Genomic DNA, 18,239 nt, shown 5'->3' on the forward strand with positions numbered 1-18,239 from the left:
GTATGCTGTTGGTGGATTCTTGTCATTGTCTTGTTGGGCTGCGTATGTGATAAAGAGGAGCCATACCGGGGTGAAGGCGTCTTCTTCTATTTGTCCCCGTGTCAGTTTCAGTTTATCGGTTAATTTTTCTAATAAGGCTGTTTCCCATACTATTTGGTACCATTGGTCCATGTTTATTCCTGACAGGTCTCTCCAGTGTCTGGTTATGGTGTTTCTGGCTGCTGAGATTAGGTGCGTTATGAGTTCTTTGTGGTGTAAGTGGCCATTATTGTCCTGGAAGATGTTTAGTAAGGCCAATTCTGGGGTGGTTTCTAATACTTGCTTGGTTATTTTACTTATTTCTCGTATGCTTGTTGTCCAGAATAGTTGGATTTTGGGTCACTCCCACCACATGTGGAGGTATGTGCCTGTGGAGGTGCACCCTCTCCAGCATTTTGGTGAGGTTCCTCGGCGTATTAGCACTAGTTTTCTTGGTGTTAGGTACCACCTGTAGGTGAGTTTCAGAGTGAGTTCTTTTCTTTTTGTTGATATGGATTTAAAGGGGGGTTTAGACCACATTTTGTTCCATTGAGTGGGGTTAATCTCATAGCCTATGTCATCCTCCCATTGTTTTTTGATTGCGTCTAGGGAGTTTGTTTTGACCAAGCTGCGGGAGGCAGTGGAAGACAGGAGTGCCTGGCGTGCTCTGGTCCATGGGGTCATGAAGAGTCGGACACGACAAAACGACTAAACAACAACAGGGAGTTTGTGGGATTTTATAGTAGTACAGTGGTGCCCCGCAAGACGAACGCCTCGCAAGACGAAAAACCCGCTAGACGAAAGGGTTTTCCGTTTTGGAGGCGCTTCGCAAAACGAATTTCCCTATGGGCTTCCTTCGCAAGACGAAAGCCCATAGGGAAATCTCCAGGACAGCAGGGAAGCGCAGCGCGTCTTCCCCACTGTCCTCGGACCTCCTCCGAAGGCTGGCGGTGGGGCGGAGAGACCTCCTCCCGCCGCCAGCCTTCGGAAGGCTGTCCTGAAGACTTGCGGTGGGAGGAGGGTTTTCCTTCCCACCGCCAACATTCAGAATGCTGTTCTGAATGTTGGCGGTGGGGAGGAAAAACCCTCCTCCCACCGCAAGCCCCGGGAACAGAGGAGAAGCGCTGCGCACCTTCCCCTCTGTTCCCGTACCTGTCCTGAAGGCTTGCGGTGGGGAGAAAAGCCCTTCTCCGCACCGCCAGCCTGGCAAGCGGTCTCCATAGGAACGCATTAATTGATTTTCAATGCATTCCTGTGGGAAACCGTGCTTCGCAAGACGAAAAACTCGCAAGAAGAAAAAACTTGCGGAACGAATTAATTTCGTCTTGCGAGGCACCACTGTATTTTGTTTATTGCGGATACCATCCCTCTACCTACGAGACCGCCTCTCCCGGTATGCCCCACGGAGGACCTTAAGGTCCATAAATAGCAGCACCCTAGAGGTCCCAGGCCCTAAGGAAGTACAGATCAGCCTCAACCAGAGCCAGGGCCTTTTCAACGCTGGCCCCCGCCTGGTGGAACGCTCTGTCTCATGAGACCAGGGCCCTGGAGGACCTGATCTCCTTCCGCAGGGCCTGTAAGACAGAGTTGTTCCACCTGGCCTTGGCTTGGAATCAGTTTGATTCCCTCCCCCTCTTTCTTTTTCCTTTCTCCTCCTGTGAAGAGATTGCACACTAATATTTTAATGTTGTATCTTAATCTTTTAAATTGTATTTTAATCAACTTGTTTTTATTATTGGTTGTTAGCCGCCCTGAGCCCGGTCTTGGCTGGGGAGGGCGGGGTGTAAATAAAAATTTATTATTTTTATTATTTTTACCGTGTCCCTTTGTTGTTAGAAGGAGGTTTTCGAACAGCCGGGTTCTTCTTATGTTCTTACATGCCTTGTTTTATTATCAATAAATACACATAAACCGAAAGGTACAGCTTCAGCACTGAAGTACCGGCTTCATGGGGAGGAGGGGACAACCCCCTCTTTGGACCACCTCCCCATCTCCATTTGCACTCTCTCCCCCTCAATTCCTGCAACAGCCGGTCCTGAGAAGGCGCTGGCGAGAGCAGACCGCCGGGGGTCCTCAGCTGCCTTGGTAACGGTTGGCAGGCACCAAGGCTTCCCCTGCTTTCCTTGTCTCCCGTCTCTCGCTGGGAACCAAAATTAGATGCCTCTGGGAGAGGAATCGGAGCGCCGTGGAGAGACAGGAGAGCCCAGATGGTCCCCCTTTGCGTGCCACCGGGGCTCTATAAATAAGCCTGTCGTGATTATCGATCGCATTTCCAGCTTCTGCTCCTCCAGGGAACCCGGGGGCAAGCGCACATAGCATGGCTGCCTCTCGCCCGTTTTTACCCATGCAACTACTCTGTCGGCTAGGCAGAGAGAGGGGGAGAGAGAGGGCCGACCGGTTGAGGATGTGGGCTCAGAATATAAGAAGAACCCGTGCACAGAATTCCAGGTGTGGCACTGATCTACGTTCTGCCCTGCCCCAGCCTAGATATTGTTGTTGTTTGGTCGTTTAGTCGTGTCCGACTCTTGGTGACCCCCTGGACCAGAGCACGCCAGGCACTCCTGTCTTCCACTGCCTCCCGCAGTTTAGTCAAACTCATGCTGGTAGCTTCAAGAACTTTGTCCAATGATCTCGTCCTCTGTTGTCCGCCTAGATATTGCTGTGTTCCAATTCCACCTGTTTTTGTTCTCCACCAGCTATATATTTATCTGTCTCCTTTATACCCCACCTTTTGCTCCAACGGCCTCCAGGTGGTGTATGTGGTTCTTCTCCCTCTCCTCCTTTTGTTGTTGTTGTTGTCCGACTCTTCGTGACCCCCTGGACCAGAGCACGCCAGGCACCCCTGTCCTCCACTGCCTCCCGCAGTTTGGTCAAACTCATACTGGTAGCTTCAGTCCAACCATCTCGTCCTCTGTCGTCCCCTTCTCCTTGTGCCCTCCATCTTTCCCAACATCAGGGTCTTTTCCAGGGAGTCTTCTCTTCTCATGAGGTGGCCAAAGTCTTGGAGCCTCAGCTTCAGGATCTGTCCTTCCAGTGAGCACTCAGGGCTGATTTCCTTCAGAATGGAGAGGTTTGATCTTCTTGCAGTCCATGGGACTCTCAAGAGTCTCCTCCAGCACCAGAATTCAAAAGCATCCATTCTTCTGCGATCAGCCTTCTTTATGGTCCAGCTCTCACTTCCATGCATCACTACTGGGAAAACCATGGCTTTAACTATACGGACCTTTGTTGGCAAGGTGATGTCTCTGCTTTTTAAGGTGCTGTCTCTCCTCCTTTACCCCCCCCAAACAACAACCCTCCAAGGCAAGCTAGGCCGAGAGGGAGTGGCTGGCCCCCATGGTCACCCAGCGAGCTTCGTGATTACCGAGCGGGGGTTTGAGCCCAGGTTCCTAGTCCAACACTCTAACCACTGTGCCACGCTGCCTCTCCAGGAGGCGGAATTCCTCAGTGAGTTGCTGGTTCTCTGCAAGCGTTTGGGAAGGTAGGGAGTGTCGCCGAACCTCACCCATTCTTCTTTGATCCCTTTCCTGCCTCTTCCGAACAGGAGCCGTATTACGTCCGTTGCATCAAGCCAAACGACCAGAAGTCGCCCTTGCTCTTTGACGCAGAGCGCTGTCGCCATCAGGTTTCGTATTTAGGGCTGCTTGAGAACGTGCGCGTCCGGAGGGCAGGATTCGCCTACAGGCAGCCTTACGACCGCTTCCTCCTCCGGTAAGCACTTCTGTACAAAGACAGCACCGCAGATTTTCCAAAAGTGGCAAATTTTTCCTTTCCCGCTAGCACCCTGGGCCTGGCCTGATACGCTCAATGGCAAAAATCAGTGGAAGTAGTTTCTCAAGGTAGGAATATTGGGGCGTGGTAAGTAAGCAAAAGGGACGCGGTTGGCGCTATGGTCTAAACCACAGAGCCTAGGACTTGCCGATCAGAAGGTCGGCGGTTCAAATCCCCGCGACGGGGTGAGCTCCCGTTGCTCAGTCCCTGCTCCTGCCCACCTAGCAGTTCGAAAGCACACAGTGCAAGTAGATAAATAGGTACTGCTCCGGCGGGAAGGTAAACAGCATTTCCATACGCTGCTCTGGTTCGCCAGAAGCGGCTTAGTCATGCTGGCCACATTTTTATTATTTTTTTTATTCAAAATTAAAACAAAACATTATCCAAAAACGTATCATCCTTGTTCCCCCCCCATTTTTCCTCCCCCCCCCCTCCCCCACAACCCCCCCCCTTCCCTCAGTTCCAGTCTTTGGTTTATCTGAGACTGCTGTTTTCTGCATGTTACAAAGTTGTATAGATCCTCAAACTATTTAGCTGATTATTATCAATAAAAAGTTTGTGAATGTTTATTCAAAACCTGCCAAGGAGTTCAGTTCCCTTTGTTGCGTCTTCAAATACTTTGTAAAGGGTTCCCATTCATCTTTAAAGTCACAGTTACCCTTGTCCCGTAGCTTATATGTCAGTTTTGCCAGTTCTGCATAGTCCGTCAATTTTTCTTGCCACGATTCTTTAGTTGGGGTTTCTTCAGTCTTCCATCCTTGTGCTACCAGAACTCTCGCGGCCGTTGTAGTCCTGCTGGCCACATGACCCGGAAGCTGTATGCCGGCTCCCTCGGCCAATAAAGCAAGATGAGCGCCGCAACCCGAGGGTCGGCCACAACTGGACCTAATGGTCAGGGGTCCCTTTACCTTTAAGTAAGCAAAGTATAATGAGACCTGAGAGAGGGACCCCAATTTCCTCTCCCAGAATGAGGTGGTGCAGTCCCGAAGTGGCAGCTTTCACATTTTTGCAATAAACTCCTCCAAAAAAGTATTAACAACAATGATCCATGCAAGCAGAAAGCTAGCACAGCGGGTTGTGGCCTGAGCTGCCACCTTTCTCCTTGCATGGAGTGTCAGTTTTGCCTGCAGCTCTGCGAAAAGGCTGCTGGGATGGTCCTCTCCCATCCCGCAGTCCAGCAGCCAGCATTTCCTAGACCCTTATCTCAGGCCAGGCCAGTCACCGGTAAATTCCTCCCTTCCCAGGTATAAGATGACCTGTGAGTACACATGGCCCAACCACCTCATGGCTACCGACCGGGAGGCCACACAGGCCTTGATGGAGCAGCACAGCTTCCAGGACGACGTCGCCTACGGACACACCAAGATCTTTATCCGCACGCCCCAGACGCTTTTCACCCTGGAGCAGGAACGAGCCCAGCTGATCCCCATCATTGTGCTGCTACTGCAAAAGGTACCCCTGTTTCTGTTTGCACCTGTGCAAGCACCATGCTGACGGTTGCAACTATGGACAGGAGGAATGTGGCGCCCGATTCCACACCCGAAGGGCTGCCGTACCTCCAGGTCAATAATTTTTTATTTTTTTTAAAGAAATGTTTATTAAGATTTTAAAAAGACAAATATACAAAAACACATAATAATAAAAAAATAAAAAATAAAAAGATAAGTAAAACATACAGAAAAAACAAGAAAAATTAAAAACAATTATTTTACATAACATAAAACTCATTTGCTTGTTTCTTTGACTTCCTCACACCTCCCCTTCTTGTATTCCCATTTAAATAATCAAATCAGCAAATCCTTACCCTCTTTCATTTATCTTATCTCTATAGCTTAGCATTTTATAACTCAGTATTTTCATCCATTATCAATTCATTTTTGCATATTCTTATTAACTTTGTTGCCAATACCACTTATTTCCAATCCAACACCATTTTAGTTATTTTTTTTTACCTAATTATACCCTTCTTCCATATTCTTAAAGCATTACAGCCGGAAACCACTTAATTTCTATCCAACATCATTCTAACATTCATTAATTTTGCAATATTTCTGTAAATAGTCTTTAAATTTCTTCCAATCTTCTTCCACCGCCTCTTCTCCCTGGCCTCCAGGTCAATAATATCCAAGGCAACACGATGACCAAATACAATGATATGGTATCAATATACACTCCTTATGTGATTTCATATATTTCATACTATATAAACAGAAAACTTATGAATCCCTGAAAGTCACAAAATATGCACTCTTAATGGATTCTCTTGAAAACAAAAAACCCTATAAGTCTTATAAATCTCTGAAAGTCTTTGAAGACTATGCAAGTCTCTGAAAGAAACAATGTATCAGATTCTTATCTGGTGCAAACAGGCTGTAAAGCTTTGTTTATGGAGTCCAATGCTGCTGAAGTACCGTAGTTTTCGCTCCATAGGGCGCACCGGGTCATAGGGCGCACCTAGTTTTTAGGGGGGGAAATAAAGAAAAAAAATTATTTCCCCCCCCCAGCCGTGGGGCTGGGACAGGGGAAGCCTGAGCTTCCCCCGACCCCAGCCCCCAGAACAGGCTGCTATCCGCAGGCCTTCGGAGCCCGAAGGCTTGCGGATAGCTGCCTGAAGCCCTGGGAGCCCAGCGCTGCGCTCCCCGGGCTTCAGGCTGCAGGCAGCTATCCTCAAGCCTTCGGAGCCCAGCGGGAACTCCCGCCGCGCTCCGAAGGCTTGCGGATAGCTGCCTGAAGCCTGGAGAGCCAGAGGGTTCAGTGCGCACCGACCCCTCTCGCTCTCCAGGCTTCAGCGAAAGCCTGCATTCGCCCCATAGGACGCACACACATTTCCCCTTCATTTTTGGAGGGGAAAAAGTGCGTCCTATAGGGCAAAAAATACGGTAGTGAACAGTGGTTCCGGATATACCCACGGTTTCGTGGCAGAAGGATACAGAAATGCTTCATAAACCCATCTATATGGTGAATGGAAAAGTATGACAACAATTGCTATGGAGCAGCGGTCATAAAGTTATGTATATAAAGTGTATATTGATATCGTATCATTGTATTTGGTTATCGTGTTGCCTTGGACATCACTGACTATTGTTTGCAACACAGGGGTTAAATTGTTTGGTACCTCCCGGTCAAAACAGGGCAACGGAGTCTTGAACCTGGGACCTTTGGCCCGCAAGGCAGACACTCTGCCATTGAGCTACTCCCCTGATGGGTTCCTTAGAGGGAGTTTTCCCTGCCCCTACCTGGATATTCCATTGAGGATGGAGCCTGGGAACCTTCTGCATGCAAGGCAAGGCCATTCTGCCCTTGAAATCTGGACGCGAGTGGCGCTGTGGTCTAAGCCACTGAGCCTCTTGGGCTTGCCGATCAGAAGGGCGGCGGTTCAAATTATTATTATTATTTATTCAACTTATACACCGCCCTATACCCGGAGGTCTCAGGGCAGTTCACAACAAGATCACAACCTATTAAATCAAACCCAAAGCAATAACCCAGTAACTCTCACACCCCTCCAAGACACATTCTAAAAGGGTGTTGGATGTCAATAAGATCAACCAAAGGCCTGGTTAAAAAGGAACGTTTTTGCCTCGCACCTAAAGGTGTACAGTGGATGCTCAGGTTGCGAACGTGATCCATGCAGGATGCACATTTGCAACCCGCAGCGTTCGCAACCCGCAGCGGCGTGTCTGTGCATGTGCAGGTTGTGATTTGGCGCTTCTGCGCATGTGCAAAGCGCGATTTAGTGTTTCTGAGCATGCACGACCGCCGAAACCTGCAAGTAACCCGTTCCAGTACTTCCGGGTTTTGGCAGTCCGTAACCCGAAAAAACGCAACCTGAAGCGTCTGTAACCCGAGGTATGACTGTATAATGAAGGCGCCAGGCAAACGTCCCTGGGGAGAGCATTCCACAGACGGGGAGCCACTGCAGAGAAGGCCCCGTTCGAATCCCCGCGACGGGGTGAGCTCCCGTTGCTCTGTCCCAGCTCCTGCCAACTTAGCAGTTCAAAGCACACCAGTTCTAGTAGATAAATAGGTACCACTGCGGCAGGAAGGTAAACGGCGTTTCCGTGCGCTCTGGTTTCCGTCACGCACCGTTGCGCCAGAATCGGTTTAGTCCTGCTGGCCACATGACCCGGAAAGCTGCCTGTGGACAAACACCGGCTCCCTTGGCCTGAGAGCGAGATGAGCGCCACACCCCATAGTCGCCTTTGACTGGACTTAACCGTCCAGGGGTCCTTTACTTTTTACCTTTTTTTCCAGGAGGCTGGGTGCAGGGAGAGTTTGGTGGTGGTGGTGGGATGGTTGTCATGGCTTGGCTGGCCCTAATTTGACTCGTCCGTCCTATGCAGGCCTGGAGGGGCGCCCTGGCCCGCAAGCGCTGCCGTTACCTGCGGGCCACCTACACCATCATGTCTTACTACAAGCGTCACAAAGTGAAGTCTCACCTGCTGGAGCTGGTGGAGAGGTTTCAGGCAGTCCGCAGCATGGCGGACTACGGCAAGGGCGTGGAGTGGCCGGAGCCGCCAGCCGTGCTGGCTCAGTTCCAGGAGAACAGCAAGCTCATCTTCCGCAGGTAACAGCAGAGGGCGCCGTGCCCAAATACCTTTTTTTATATATATATATAAATATTTATTAAGTTTTCCAATTTTATACAAACACAAAAAGAAAAAGAAAAATATTAAAAACAAGTCAATTTCAGTAACAATTTTTCAATAACATGTTTCTTTGACTTCCTCATACCTCCCCTTCTTGTTTTCTAGTTCAAATTGTTAATCCAGCAAAATCCTAATCTCTTAACATTTCTTTTAATTAACACCTTATTTTCCAATCAACTTTTTAAATTTTATGACTTAAACAATTTTAATCCCTGTTATCTTTATCATAACAGCTAGAGACCACAAAAGTTCAATCCAGCATCTTTTCAGAGTTCATTAATTTTGTAATATTTCTGTAATATTTTTTAATTTTTTAATTTTGTAATATTTCTGTAAATAATCCTTAAATTTCTTCCAATCTTCTTCTGCCGACTCTTCTCCCTGGTCGCGGATTCTGCCAGTCATTTCTGCCAGTCCCATACAGTCGACCAACTTCATCTGCCATTCCTCCAGAGTGGGTAGATCTTGAGTCTTCCAGTGCTTTGCTATAAGTATTCTTGCCACCGTTGTAGCATACCTTTTTGATTGGCGGAGCCTGTGGCAGATCTTGAGTTCCGATCTGCGGCAGTACAGATGCAAGGATTGTTTGATACTTGTGTTTTGCTCCGAGGAGGCCCCCTGAAATGATTGGGTATGGCTGACTTTGACCTCTTCGTTTCAGAGCAAAACACACCTGGATAGCACCTGCCCATGCCGCGTGGGCCAAGCCCAGCCAAGCCGACTCTGGCTGGATCTACACTCACTTTTAAAACGTGGTTAGAACGATACTGAACAATATTGTTCAAAAAATAATAATCAAGACATTTGGTTTCTCTTTCGCTTCCTTTGCCGTATGTCAGTCAGCTGGTCAGTTTTATTGCACAGAGCCAAAGGCTGCCACAATGTACACAGAATCATTAAAAAAGTAAAAGGAAATATACTGGATTGATACAAAAAACTTAAAACATTTATATTATCAAGACATTACCTACTCTAAACAGAGCTATAAAAGTACCTTCATATACAAGTTAAGACATTAAACAATAAATTTTATAAGCTAAAATTATCGCATGGCCACTAATATATTAAAAAATTAATGTTAATTAATACGATGTGCAATTATATTCGGAGTTTGATGATAAAGATAGAATATAGCTTGATGTAGATAGGGTCAAATAAATTCATCTCCTTTACAGTTGGTGGCTACCTTGGCTATATACCGTATTTTTCGCACCATAGGACGCACTTTTCCCCTCCTAAAAAGCAAGGGGAAATGTGTGTGCGTCCTATGGAGCGAATGCAGGGGGGAGGCAGGTGGGAAAAGCCCCCAAGAGCTGCACACAAGCTCCGGGATTCGGCAGGGAGAGATTGTGCGCAGCCTGTACGCTGCTCTTTGGGGCTGGGGGGGGATTTTTTTCCTTGATTTCCCCCCCTAAAAACTGGGTGCGCCCTATGGTCCGGTGCGCCCTATGGTGCAAAAAATACGGTAGTTTGCTCTAATTTTCCTAGCGGCAGTTGCAAAGAGTGCTACACGCCAGGTTACATACTTCTCTGTGTCTGCGAGGAGATATAAAATCATGTCAGAGGGGTTCTGGCCAGGGGACCTTGTCATTATAGGTGCTAAAAATCTTTCTCTTGCTTCATTATATAAGGGGCAGTGTGATCTACCGTATGATCTTTGCTGTATGATCTACCTGGTTTGTGGGGGGAGGGGAGCTCTTGACCACCCTCTGGCGTCACATTTTAATAATGCAGCTTTAACGTTGAAAAAGAATGTCGTGTGGCTATACAGTGGAACCTTGATTCTCGAACTGAATCCGTTCTGGAAGTCCGTTTGACTCCCAAAACCGTTCAAAAACCAAGGCACAGCTTCCGATTGGCTGCAGGAGTCCGGTGTCCAAAAAACGTTTGCAAAACTGGAACGGTTAACTTCTGGGTTTTTGTCATTCAGGAGCCCGTTTGTTCATCAACTAAGCCGTTCAGGAAGCAAGGGTTGGACTGTATAGTTACCAGAACCTTAACTCTTTTTTAGTGTTAAAAACCACACGTGTAGATCTCGCCCACTCTCTCTCTCTCATAGAATAAAGTTCTTCCTGACGTTCAGTCGGAACCTCTCTCTCAGCTTCTCCCGGGATCTCTGAGGTTACAGGGAACCAGACAGAGGGCCTTCTCGGTGGTGGCGCCCGCCCTGTGGAACGCCCTCCCTTCAGATGTGAAGGAAATAAGCAGCTATCTTCTTTTTAAAAGGCATCTGAAGGCAGCCTGTTTAGGGAAGTTTTTAATATTTAGTGCTGCATTGTTTTTAACACTTGATTGGAAGCCGCCCAGAGTGGCTGGGGAAACTCAGCCAGATGGGCGGGGTATAAATAATAAATTATTATTATTATTATTATTATTATTATTATTATTATTATTATTATTTATTTATTTATTTATTTCTCCAGGTGGCGAGCCAGACAGATCGTGAAGAACATCCCTCCCTCCGACATGGACCAGATCAAGGCCAAAGTGGCGGCCCTGGATGTCCTGCAAGGCCTGCGGAAGGATTGGGGTTGCTCCAGGAGCTGGGGGAGGAACTACTTGATCTCGGTAAGTGTTTCCGGAAGTGGAGGCGAGAAATTGATGCCCTGTGATTTCTGCATCCTCCTGCACAGTTGGTGGCTAGTGGCCCTTGGGAACGGCAGAGAGAGAAGGCGGAGAGCCCAACTGTAGGCGGAGCCAGTGACAGGCAGGGCCAGGGCCCAATGACCAGGCAGGGCCAAAGGATCCTGCTTTTGTCCCCGCCCTCCTCCCTGCTGAGTCTTGCAAGCAGCAGCTGGTGTTGGAAGCCAGCCTGCAGTAAATCACACTGAGGAGGCGAAGTTAACCCTTTATTGGAAAATACACATCAAAGCAGTTCACGGCGATAAAAACCGAAAGAAGGGAAAACCAGGCATCAGCCGATGGTTGTGGAAGGATTGCAGGACTGCTGTCCTGCTTGTGAGTTGGGGGCCAAACGAATCAAACCTCTCCCACTCAGGGCCTTGCAGAGGTCCGGGCCAGGTAGATAATGTGCCCCCCCTTTTTTTTACCCTGCGGATAACGGAAGTCTTATAAATAAGAATATAAATAATTTTGTGAATATGCTGACCGTGGCCCCCTTTGGAATCGGAGGCCCGGGCCAAGTGGCCCATATTGCCCCCCCCTCTGTCTGGGCCTGCTCCCACTCCCCCCCCCCTTACACTTTTTGGATGCTGCCTTCCAGTTGCCATAGTAACTGCAGAGCTTTTGAAAAAGCCCAACCTCCTCCTCCTCCTCCTCAGCTCATCCATTCCCCCCCCACACACTCTGCAACCCGCCCCCGCCCCCATGATAAAACCTCTCTTCCCTTCTCCTCTACAACCCCTGCCTCACCTGAATCAGCGCCCCCTCCTCCCAAATTCAGAAGAACTTTACGATTCAGCATTTTACCAGCCTTGGGGGAATAACAGAATCATAGAATTGGAAGGGACCCCTGGGGCCATCTATTCCAACCCCCTGCAATGCAGGAATTGCAACTCAAGAATCCCCAACAGATGGCCACCTGATCTCTGCTTACTCTTCCTAAAAGTTGCTGAGAGACCCCCTGTTTCACCCACAAAGCTACAATTCCCCGAGTGGTCTCCCAAGCAAATCCCTCTTCTCAGAGGACTCTGGGAACTGTAGTCTCCTCACAACTATCAGCACCCTTTTAACAAACTACAGTTCCCAGCATTCTTTGGTCTTGGTGGGGGGGGGGGAAGCCAAGGCTGTTTAAAGTGGCGTCATACTGCTTTAACAATATGGTGTAGGACCTGTGTTGGGCTGCAATTTCTACCTGCAGTTGTTTTCTCGGCCGCCGAGACCACATAACACTTGAAAGACCTACACTGGCTAAAGGAATGGACCTGGCTAAAGGAATGGATCAAATTAGATGACTCGGATGTATTGGATTTAGAGGGAGTAGAGACGAGATTTGGATGGCATGCCTATCTAATAGATGAAAAAGTGAGAGTACATAAAGGCTTCCTAGGGCATATGATCAGAAAATCTATATATAAAATATGGGAGAAATATAAAAGACTCCTAGAACCGAAAACTCCCTGGTGGGCATCGCCAGCAGAAATTGTCGCAGTGAAAAAATTAAATATGAAATAAAATTGGGCTACCTATAAAACTGCATTAAAGGAAGAAAATGGAGAATTGGAATTAAAGGATTACACAGAAATTAAAGCTCATATTAGTGATTGGTTCCAATATATTCAAATTAAGTATAGATTAGCGAAAGACAAAAAGTTAGGATTTGAAAAAGAAATATCAAAATTTGATAAATACTTAATACAAGAAAAATCAAAAAATATATCTAAATTGTATAATCTGATCTTAGAGTGGGAAACAAAGGATGAATTGGTTAAAGCATCCATGATTAAATGGGCGCAAGATATTGGGAAAAATATTATGTTTGAACAATGGGAAAAATTGTGGAAAGAAGATATGAAATTCACTATGTGTTATATACTGAAAGAAAGTTACCTTAAAATGCAACATAGATGGTATTTAACACCTGAAAGAATAGCAAAAATGAATAAAAATTGTAGCGATGTCTGCTGGCGATGCAACACGGGAAAAGGTACTATGATACATATATGGTGGAATTGTTTAAACATCAAACAATTTTGGGAAATAATACATAATGAAATGAAAAAAATATTTAGATACTCATTTAGGAAAACACCAGAAGGTTTTCTATTGGGAATAGTACCAGGTAGCCTAAAGGAAGAAGATAAGACCTTATATTTATACGCAACAGTAGCCGCAAGGCTATTGATTGCGAAAAACTGGAAAAGTGGTATAATACCGACAAAAACAGAGTGGCTTGCCAAATTATTGGAGTATTACAATATATCCAAACAATGGAAGAAATTGGAAGGATTTCAAAAGAAAAGATAGATAGGGACTGGAAGGTGTTTGAAAGATACTTGCAAAATCATATCGAAAAATCAGAACTCCTATTAGAATAAACAAGTTCCGTTTCAAATACTGAAATATCAAATAAGATGGATAACAATGTGTAATAGAAAAAGAAGTATGAAATTAGGCTAAAGGTGTGTGAAAGAAAGTAATAGAAGTGGAAAGAAATTGTAATTGAGTAGATTGGAAGACAAACGCAAGGGTGGGGTGAGGGGTGGTGGATGGTGATGGGGAAAGGAATTATTTGTGGGATCGAGTGTAGGTATGTTTGAACACTTTTAAGGATTGTATGAAATGTATGTTTGTATGCTTGTATATGTGTATTAATGATGAACTATTTTAACAATAAAAACTTATTTTTAAAAAAAAATAAAAAAAGAAAGACCTACACTGGCTCCCAGTACGTTTCCGAGCACAATTCAAAGTGTTGGTGCTGACCTTGAAAGCCCTAAACGGCCTTGGTCCAGAATAATTGAAGAAGCGTCTCCACCCCCATCGTTCTGCCCGGACGCTGAGGTCCAGCGCCGAGGGCCTTCTGGCGGTTCCTTCCCTGCGAGAAGCCAAGTTACAGGGAACCAGGCAGAGGGCCTTCTCGGTGGTGGCGCCCGCCCTGTGGAATGCCCTCCCACCAGATGTCAAAGAGAAAAATAACTACCGAACTTTTACACGACATCTGAAGGCAGCCCTGTTTAGGGAAGCTTTTAATGTTTAATATGTTATTGTATTTTAATATTCCATTGGAAGCCGCCCAGAGTGGCTGGGGAAACGCAGCCAGATGGGCGGCGTATAAATAAATTATTATTATTATTATTATTATTATTATTATTATTATTATTATTCTCTAGTATTTGGTGCAAGAGCATCGTGATTGGAACAGGGAAAGCTAGCAAGAATCAGCTGAGGGAGGGAAGCTCTAGATCTGTGGTTCCCAAGTTTTCCGGATCCATAAACTCTTTTCCCGATGTCCCTTACCCTACCATATAAAAAGCGTTATTGAGGTAGCTCAGTTGGTAGAGCATATGAGACTTTTTATCTGAGGGCCACGAGTTCGAGTCCACGTTGGGTGAAGTTCCAGCGTTGCAGGTAGTTGGACTAGATGATGCTTGTGGTCCCTATGGGATGATTCCTCTCTGAATTAAGGGTTCGTGTGACCCGCTAAGGAAGGTAATGACACAGGGAAATTCAAAACAGGAGCAATTAATTGCACGTTTATTCAAAACCCAATTAGAACTCTTCAGTTTAATTCATTCAACAAAACTGACAGACTTGATCCAGGCATACCAGACTTTTAAAAGGCTGAGGGTCAGTTATATCTCCAGTATATACCCCCCCTCGGATGCTGGTGGCGCTGTGGGTTAAACCACAGAGCCTAGGACTTGCCGATCAGAAGGTCGGCGGTTCGAATCCCCGCAACGGGGTGAGCTCCCATCGCTCGGTCCCTGCTCCTGCCAACCTAGCAGTTCGAAAGCACGTCAAAGTGCAAGTAGATAAATAGGTACCGCTCTGGCGGGAAGGTAAACGGCGTTTCCGTGCGCTGCTCTGGTTCGCCAGAAGCGGCTTAGTCATCCTGGCCACATGACCCAGAAGCTGTACGCCGGCTCCCTTGGCCAGTAAAGCGAGATGAGCACCGCAACCCCAGAGTCGGTCACTACTGGATCTTATGGTCAGGGGTCCCTTTACCTTTACCTATATACCCCCTCGGACATGGGTGGCACTGTGGGCTAAACCACAGAGCCTAGGGCTTGCCGATCAGAAGGTCAGTGGTTCGAATCCCCGCGAAGGGGTGAGCTCCCGTTGCTCGGTCCCTGCTCCTGCCAACCTAGCATTTCGAAAGCACACCAAAAAGTGCAAGTAGATAAATAGGTACCGCTCTGGCGGGAAGGTAAACGGCATTTTTGCGCGCTGCTCTGGTTTGCCAGAAGCGGCTTAGTCATGCTGGCCACATGACCTGGAAGCTGTACGCCGGCTCCCTCGGCCAATACAGCGAGATGAGCGCCGCAACCCCAGAGTCGTCCGCGACTGGACCTAATGGTCAGGGGTCCCTTTACCTTTTTATATACCCCCCTGATGCCCCCTTGCCTTTTAGTGGCTCCCCACCCCCAGCCAAAGTGTTCCCGCTGACCACTTTGAGAGCCACCGCTCTAACTGATGGGCTTTTTAAATTTTGAAAAGATCAAGGCGAAGGGAGGAAAGGTGACACGAGGGAATCTGTAAAAACAACAACAACCAAGACACCTCAAATGTGCAAAGAGGGTGAATACAGGGAAATTGTTTATTTATATCCCACGGACGGCGCAAGGCAGTAAACAACAGAACAGAGAGAGATGTGAAAGACTTTGCCATGAAACATTTATCAAAGCAATCCATAGCAGGCTATAAAAAAACCCAGCAGCCGCCTGCCTAAATTGCTGGAACCCTAAAGGAGACATAGAGCATCATTTCACAACTTCCCGGCGTGTCTTTCATCCGCCTTCCTCCAAATCCTGATGGAGGAGAAGGAGGGAAGGTTGGCGGGTTTGTTTGCTGAGAATCTAAAACTGTTATCGGAGCTTCTTTAGCTTGTGCGGGGGGAGAGTAGAATCCACAGCTATTATTTTCTCAAAATGCTAGCGTGGATTCAATTAGACTAGAGAGGTGGACGGCCGTTAACCATATCAAGTGAGGATCCCCAACCCAAATAGCCATTTTTGTGCATGGAGCTCAGGTAATGGCTATCCTGGGTCACTTCCCTTTCGCTAGGGTTTCATCCTGACCTGTTTGCACAGTTTTTTTCAGGGATTTGCTCTGATTTGTTTGTGGGGAAGTTAGATAACACCATCCAGCTGTGATCCCTGCATTGCAGTGGAACGGCCAGGTGACCCCGGTGTGTGTGTGTGCTTGCTTCAAACTACAATTTTTTAATTCTATGACCTGTTTAGGGACGCAGGTGGTGCTCTAGGTTAAACCACGGAGCCTAGGACTTGCCCATCAGAAGGTCGGCAATTCAAATCCCTGCGACGGGGTGAGCTCCCGTTGCTCGGTCCCTGCTCCTGCCAACGTAGCAGTTCGAAAGCACACTAGTGCAAGTAGATAAATAGGTACCACTCTGGTGGGAAGGTAAACGGCGTTTCCGTGCGCTGCTCTGGGTCGCCAGAAGCGGCTTAGTCATGCTGGCCACATGACCCGGAAGCTGTACGCTGGCTCCCTCGGCCAATAAAGCAAGATGAGCACCGCAACCCCAGAGTCGGTCACGACTGGACCTAATGGTCAGGGGTCCCTTTACCTTTACTATGACCTGTTTATGGAGCATTCGTCCCTATTGGTCTGTGGGGAGATTGACGTTGCCCCCAGCAATCATTAAACCCACACTTTCCAGTTTGTGTGTTGCTTTCTTCCGCAACTCCCATCTCCTGCGGGGGCGCAGTTAGTGCCAGCACCGTCCGTTAAGAGTTTGGGTGTAATCTTCGACACCTCCCTCTCTATGGAGGCACAGATTGCAGCTATAACAAAGGCAGCATTTTTCCATCTCCGCCAAGCTAAGCAGTTGGCTCCTTACCTCTCTTGCCCTGACGTAGCCACTGTGATCCACGCGACGGTCACCTCCAGACTGGATTTTTGCAACTCACTGTACATGGGGCTGCCCTAGAGACTGACCCAGAAACTCCAGTGGGTGCAGAATGCCACGGTGAGACTCCTTACGGGGTCTTCGCCGCGGGATCACATTCACCCGGTGCTCCACCAGCTGCACTGGCTCCCGGTGGAGTACAGGATCAGGTTTAAGGTGCTGGTTTTAACCTTTAAAGCCCTATACGGCCTAGGACCCTCGTACCTACAGGACCGCCTCTCCTGGTATGTCCCACAGAGGACCTTACGGTCTTCAAATAAAAACATCTTGGAGATCCTGGGCCCAGGGAGGTTAGGCTGGCCTCAACCAGAGCCAGGGCTTTTTCAGCCGTGGCCCGGATCGGGTTGAACGCTCTGTCCCAAGAGACCAGGGCCCTGTGGGACTTGACGTCTTTCCGCGTGGCCTTCAAGACAGAGCTGTTCCACCAGGCCTTTGGCCAAGGCACAGTCTGACCCCCTCTCCCCTTCTGTAATCCTCATAGAACTCTAACCCAATGGTTGCCATTAATTTGACTCTGAATTGATTTTAGAATGAATTGACCCGGCTTCAGTGGGGAGGGCGGGATATAAATTTATTTATTTATTTATTTATTTATTTATTTATTTATTTATTACAAATTTGTAGTGGGTTTCTTGACCACTAATTCTGCAACCTGAATTCTGCTGTTGTGCAGTTGAAATTCCACCCACAGCCCAGTCAGTAGCAGGGGCATAGGAAGAGGGGTGTGGTCCGCCCTGGGTGCCATCATGGGGGGGGGGTGTAACAAAATGCCGGCTGAACTCGATGCTGCCTGTGTAGTGGAACCGAGCGGGGTTGAGTTTCACCGCGGCACCGACGCATCCCCTTCCCACTTCTGTGGCCGGGTGCATGTGCGGTTGGCCAGACCCCGCTCTCCCTGCCCGTCCATGTCCCACCCTCTCTTGGGTGCTGTGTCAAAACAAAATTTTTTTTTCCTTCCAGTAGCACCTTAAAGACCAACTAAGTTAGTTCTTGGTATGAGCTTTCGTGTGCATGCACACTTCTTCAGATACACTGAAACAGAAGTTGCCAGATCCTTCTATATAGTGAGAAGGTGGGGAGGGGTATTACTCAGAAGGGTGGTGGGAATGGGTGATTGGCAGATAGCTGTGATGAGCCTGTTGACGACTCTTAACGACTGCAATAGGTCTTACAGGAAAAAGCAAGGGGTGAGAAGGTGAAAAGAAGGTCTTTAAGGTGCTACTGGAAGGAAAAAATTTTTTTTGTTTTGA

The 18,239-nt window shown here is 47.6% G+C and overlaps 1 protein-coding gene across 3 annotated transcripts in view; it reads left to right on the plus strand.

Moving 5' to 3' along the window:
- The window catches only part of MYO1G (myosin IG), an 87,181-nt gene that overhangs the window by 38,162 nt on the left and 30,780 nt on the right, over positions 1–18,239 (plus strand). For all 3 annotated transcript variants that reach the window (XR_014540458.1, XM_083579354.1, XM_083579355.1), the window contains exons 15-18: positions 3,563–3,729; positions 5,034–5,241; positions 8,133–8,356; positions 10,862–11,006. Coding sequence is in view for 2 of the 3 variants with exons in the window: in XM_083579354.1 (XP_083435480.1) it covers positions 3,563–3,729; positions 5,034–5,241; positions 8,133–8,356; positions 10,862–11,006 (744 nt within the window). In the remaining variant the exon portion in view is untranslated. The remainder of the gene's footprint in view (positions 1–3,562; positions 3,730–5,033; positions 5,242–8,132; positions 8,357–10,861; positions 11,007–18,239) is intronic.

Source organism: Podarcis filfolensis (assembly GCF_964270895.1).
Source record: "Podarcis filfolensis genome assembly, chromosome: 12".
NCBI classification, from domain to species: Eukaryota; Metazoa; Chordata; class Lepidosauria; order Squamata; family Lacertidae; genus Podarcis; species Podarcis filfolensis.